Here is a 5816-nt window from a genome sequence, read left to right on the forward strand (position 1 = left end):
TGCCAGGGACACCATCTTGGCACCAACATGACTGGTTTGTTCCACTTTGGGAGTAAGCTGTTTGGGAGAAGAATCAGTTTTGTGTTGTGCGTTTCCTTGACTGATGAAGCCTTCTGGATAGAAGGTGAAACGTTTCAGGAAAAAAAAAAGAAACTGTCCGGATGACATGTCTAAAAATTGTGGGAAAGTGGCAAAAAATGAATAAACTGAGCAGCGGTCCAGTCAAAGTCCAGATTGTGCTATTGGTATTCGAACGACCACACATCTTATTGAACGGAAGGAGTCGTGACAAATATAAAGGGCATGCGAAAATGACTCCACAACCATCGGTTGATGTAGGTTTTCCACAGTTTTTCATTTTAGTTTAATTTTGTGTAATAAAGGACGACATGGTGACACTTAGGATTAGATCTCCTTTAGATTAGATTGAACTCTAGATATGAAATAAAATGGGCTCTCTTTTCTACATGGCGTCATTTGTCAGACTTATTGCAACCACCAAGAGGTACAACTCCCCTGAGGACCAACCTTCACCCCGTCCATCATCTTCTTCATGTCCTTCAGCTCCTGCTCTCGGGTCTTTAGCTTCTGTTGATTATCTCCCTGGATGTCAGACAGCACCTTCTGCAGAAAGACATACCAAGACACGTCATGAACAGGCAGGCGTAGGACAGTAACGCAGAAGGCAGCGTGCTGAGGAGGAGCCGAGTGAACGAGCAGGAATGTAGTTAGGAATGTTTTCTGCCTGGATTTAGTGCCTTTGTGAAACAAAAAAAGAGGGAACCTTAGACAAAACGCTGTTTGATACAACGCTGGACACCTTACGGTATAGTTCCCAAAGTTTGTTTGATATAAAATCAGATAAGAGTTCCTCACAATAACCACCTTCTGGGGTCTCTTGAAAACGAGTCCTCGTGACTCAATGAGACTATGTATAAATAAAGGTTGAATGAATGGGGCCATCTCCCCTTTCATCTAGTACCATCCATCCTTTACCTGTCTCTCTAGTCGCTCAGCCTTGGTGGACACGCACCCATGGTCTTTATGCTGGTTGCTTGTGCAGAGCCAACAGACGTACATCTTGCACTGACGACAGAAGAACTCCTGCAGGTACTTGTGCTGGGTGCAGATCTTCTCAGCTAGGTTGCTCGTGGGTGGGATAAGCTCGTGGGCTTTGAGGGACTTCTTGGTCTGGTGCGGCTTCAGATGGACGTCACAGAAGGAGCTCATACACACAAGGCAGCTCTTTAAGGCGGCACGTTGCTCCCCTTTGCACATGTCGCACAGCACCACTGAGGTAGGCAGTGCGTCTTTGTATCTCGAGACCCCCCCACGGGCACTCCGGATAGAGTCTCGCACTTCTGATTTGTGGGATCCTTTGCGGAGCTGCTCCACAGCTTCAGCCAGCATGGTGTTTCTAGACAGCGAGGGCTTGGGACAGAAGGTCTGGCGGCACTGGGGGCAGCTGTAGATCCCTTTGGGGTCATCCTTAGTCCAGAAGTCCTGGATGCAGGCCATGCAGTAGCTGTGCCCACAGGGGATGGTGACCGGATCATTTGGCAGATCGAGACACACGGGGCAGTTGAACTGCTCTTCCGTCCACAGCTTGCTACTCATGATGATGCTGTCGAACGCAATTAAAAAAAGATCCAAGGACGATTTAAAACGGTCAGCGGAAACTTCCAGAAACTCCAAGCAGCTGGGGGACAAACAACAAGCCAGAGACGAAGGAAGCAGAGTGTCACCTGGATTCACAGGAGGAAGATGTTGAGTCTCAGGTGAGAGGAGAAAAAAGTAAAAAGGAAGATGGGCGGGGCCAGAGCCACCAGGCAGGTCAAGCAGGCTGAACAGGTATTGTTGGAAAACTGCTGAATGCCGGTGCAGTGAAGGTGTGATTGACCATTCATTGAATTATGGGTGGAGGAAACAAACTTGTTGATCCATTTTTCTTCCACGTGTTATTTGGTGCAATTCTCGTCCCGCAGTTTTCAAACGAGTTCAACAAATCACAAATCAAAACATTCAGCTCTTTCCTGCTGTGACTTTCAGTATTGGTGCAACTTTAGCCTTTAAAATATTTAGCCTTTTCTGACATTTTATTCCCCATAGAAAATGAATTGAGCTCATTTTACATCCTTCATATCTTTTTAGATGTGTTTACAACCTTTTACTGCTCCTTTCACATTTTGTTCTGCTTCAGCTGCTTTCAGCTTCCTTGTGTAAATTTAAACTGTTTTCAGCTACTTTCAGCTGTTTTGTGCTCCTTTTAGATCCTTTCTGCTAACTACGTTTTTTGTACTTCTAATTCTTTCTGCCAATTTCAGCTTGTTCTGCTGTTTTCAGCTCATTTCTGAAAGTTTCAGCTTTTTTTGCTATTTCAGCTACTATTTAGCTGTGTTAATGCCAATTTTAGCTTTTTCAGGTAATTCCACATTTTTTTGCACTCATTTCAACTTTTTAAGCCTAATTCAGCAAACATGTTCTCTCCACTTCTTTCTGGTAATTTAAGCTTCTGATTTTTTTAGCTGCTCTTCAGCTGTTTTTTGCTCATTTTAGATCATTTCCACTTTGTTTGTTCTAATTTCTGCTTCTTTCATCCTAATTGGGCAAACGTGTTCTTTCTTCAGCTTGTTCTACCTTTTCAGCTACCTTTTAAGCATTTTAGCTAATTTCAGCTGTTTTCAGATCTGTGCAAGTTTTTCATGGTAAGTTCTGCTAATTTTAGCGTAATTAACTTCTTTCTACTAATTTCATGCTCCTTTCAGCTTTTTGTGTTTTGTTGCTAGTTTCAACTTTTTCCTGATATTTCAGCTACTATTTAGCTGTGCTAATGCTAATTTTAGCTTTTTCAGGTAATTCCACATTTTTTGCACTCATTTCAACTTTTTAAGCCTAATTCAGCGAAAATGTTCTCTCCACTTCTTTCTGGTAATTTAAGCTTCTTTTCAGCTGTTTTTTGCTCATTTCAGATCATTTCTACTTTTTTTGTTCTAATTTCTGCTTCTTTCTTCAGCTTGTTCTACCTTTTCAGCTACCTTTTAACAATTTTAGCTAATTTCAGCTGTTTTCAGATCAGTGTAAGTTCTGCTAATTTTAGCCTAATTAACTTCTTTCTACTAATTTCATGCTCCTTTCAGCTTTTTGTGTTTTGTTGCTAGTTTCAGCTTTTTCTGATATTTCAGCTACTATTTAGCTGTGTTATGCTTATTTTAGCCTTTTCAGCTATTTCCACATTTTTAAGCTCATTTTAGCGCTTTCCTTCTTTCAGCCTTTTCAGCCATTTTTTTTTTTTTTGCTAATTTAAATTTTTTTTAGCTAATTTCCTATAATTGTGCTAATTTCAGCTTGTGCTAATTTCAGCTAATCTGTACGTAATTCAACAAAAAAATGTTTTTTTTTTTTGCTTTCTTCTGTTAATTAAGGCCTTTTCTTTAATTTCAGCCACAATTCAGCATGTTTGTTTCTTTTTTTTAAGCTAATTTCAGCAGTTATTTTTTGGTAAGTTCTTCAGCAATAAGCATTCGCACTGCATTTTCGCAGGAAATGCAATTTCTCTACAGGTAATTTAATTAAAATAGTGTTTAACAACAACAACAACAACAACAACAACAACAACAACAACAACAACAACAACAACAACAACAACAACATTTAATATGAAATGAAAGACAGGGACATGCATCTGTTTGAAATAAAAGTAAAACATTCGTGGTACGATTCAGGCTGAATGTATCGGAATAAGAAAAACATAAAAATTATCCTATTTAATATAAAATATTCATAGCATAATTTATACAACAATTGTTTTGAAATTTCCAAAACTCTGCTTGGAGACTTCCTTGAAATTGTCCAGCAAAGCTCAATTATTTTTCTTGGCTGGTTTCAAGTGCTTTATTCCTTTAATCAGGAGTTTTATTATTTCTCATAAATATTCTCAGAAACAACCTGCCATGAATTTTACACTAAAAATCCTGGTCGGTGCCTCATTTGTATTCTTTTGATAAGAAATTGACTAAACATAACCAGTTAATTTTCATAACACAATCAACAAATAAATTTTAGTATTATTTTTAATAATAGGCAGGTAATAATAAACTTAATGGATGAAGGTCTTGTCATCTTGTGTGTGTAACCAACAGTATTTGACCAATCAACAACTAATTGACCATATATAAGTTGTACCACTTGTCCTAATAGAAGGTCATTAAAGTAATGATGCTTATTCTCCTTGAAATAAACTTAAAGCAGCTTTTGTCAAAGAAAAACAAAAACAAAGAGTCATCACAGTTCTCTTTCTTCCTGTTCAGAGACAGTACCTGATCATTTCAAAATTGCCAACTAAATGATAATACTATGAGAACTACATAAGCTACTTCTTATTTCTAAAACATAATATTGTTAGTAATTTTAAAGGGGTAAAAATATCTTTTTGGGGATATAAAAATAGGCCACAACAGACGGTTTCGTTTTTCACCCGCCTTTTTGGGCAAACACGGAAGTACAGGGGAGGGAATCATCTTGACTTGCTAGTAGCCGCGCGGCGTCAGCAAGAAATAAGTCGTTGAGATGACTGACAAAGCCATTAAACGTCCAGGGGTCGGGGTCGGGGTGCTGGTAACGGACTCGGCCCACCCAGGTTGTGTCCTCATGGGGAAACGGAGGAGCTCCGTGGGCAGAGGAACACACCAGCTCCCCGGCGGACATCTGGAGTTCGGGTGGGTGAACAGTGATGATCTTTGATTTGTGACTCAAGTATGGAGCTCGATTAGTGTCCAGCAGATAATAAATAAACTTCTTTATTTTAAGAGCCAGAGCAAATTATGTTGAAATTTAGCTAAATCAGAGCCAAATAATAGTTTTTTCCTTCAGTAAAATGTAGAACAAAGTAAAATACTTTGAAGCTATTTTAGTAGTTTTATGTTTATTCAATCTTTTTAATTAAAGTGACAACAGATTTTAAACACAAACCAGAAAAACAGCATTTTCTGCAAAATAGCAGTTTTTAAACACTGAACCAGAGTTGTTAAAGCTAAAAAAAAAAAAATAATAATAAAAAATAGCACTAGAAGCTAAAAAGAAAAATGCTACTTTAAAATAAAGCAAAATGCTAGCAAAAGCTAACGGAGACAAAAATACTATCTAAAAAATAAAAATAGCTAAAGGCTAGCTGAAATTAACAAGACACTAGCTAAAAGCAGCAAAAAAATAAATTTAGCGAAAAGCTAAGCTCAATATAGCAAAAATCTAGCTAAAAGCTAAATGTTCAAAAATGCTAATTAGACAAAATGCTATCTAATAGCTAAGAAGGCTAATTAAAAGTAGCAAAAGGCTAGCTAAATGTCACCTGAAGCTAGTTGTTGAACAATAAATATAGCAAAAGCCTAAAAGTTAAATGTACCAAACTGTTAGCAAATAGCTAAGTGAGGCAAAGCTATCTAAGAGCTAAGTGTAGCCAAAGGCTAGTTAAAAGTTAGCTAAAATTAATAAAAGGCTAGCTTCGTGCAGTACAAGGCTAGCTAAAAGCAGCAAAAGCTAGTTGAAAGTTAAACATTGCAATTGTCTAGCTAAAAGCTAAATGTACCAAAATGCTAACATAACTAAATATGATAAAAGGCTATCTAAGAGCTATGTGTATCAAAAGGCTAGTTAAAATTAACAAAATGCTACCTTATTGCAGCACAAGTCTAGCTAAAAGCTGCAAAAGGCTATTGTTGCAAAAAAATCTAGTTGAAAGCTAAATATAGCAAAAGATGAGCTAAATGCTAACTGTATCAAATGGCTAGCCAAAGCCTTAATGAGTCAAAAGACTAGCTAAA

The 5816-nt window shown here is 37.9% G+C and overlaps 1 protein-coding gene across 1 annotated transcript in view; it reads right to left on the minus strand.

The window, feature by feature from the left end:
- The window catches only part of LOC119428999 (E3 ubiquitin/ISG15 ligase TRIM25-like), a 12545-nt gene extending 10784 nt beyond the window's left edge, over positions 1-1761 (minus strand). The window contains exons 1-2 of the mRNA XM_037696718.1: positions 997-1761; positions 529-624 (exon numbers count right to left, since the gene is read on the minus strand). Of these exons, the coding sequence (XP_037552646.1) occupies positions 529-624; positions 997-1617 (717 nt within the window). The 5' untranslated portion in view covers positions 1618-1761. The remainder of the gene's footprint in view (positions 1-528; positions 625-996) is intronic.
- Positions 1762-5816: the final 4055 nt, after the last annotated feature.

The sequence above is a fragment of the Nematolebias whitei genome, chromosome 23 (genome assembly GCF_014905685.2).
Source record: "Nematolebias whitei isolate Nwh7 chromosome 23, NemWhi1, whole genome shotgun sequence".
In the NCBI taxonomy this organism is placed as follows: domain Eukaryota; kingdom Metazoa; phylum Chordata; class Actinopteri; order Cyprinodontiformes; family Rivulidae; genus Nematolebias; species Nematolebias whitei.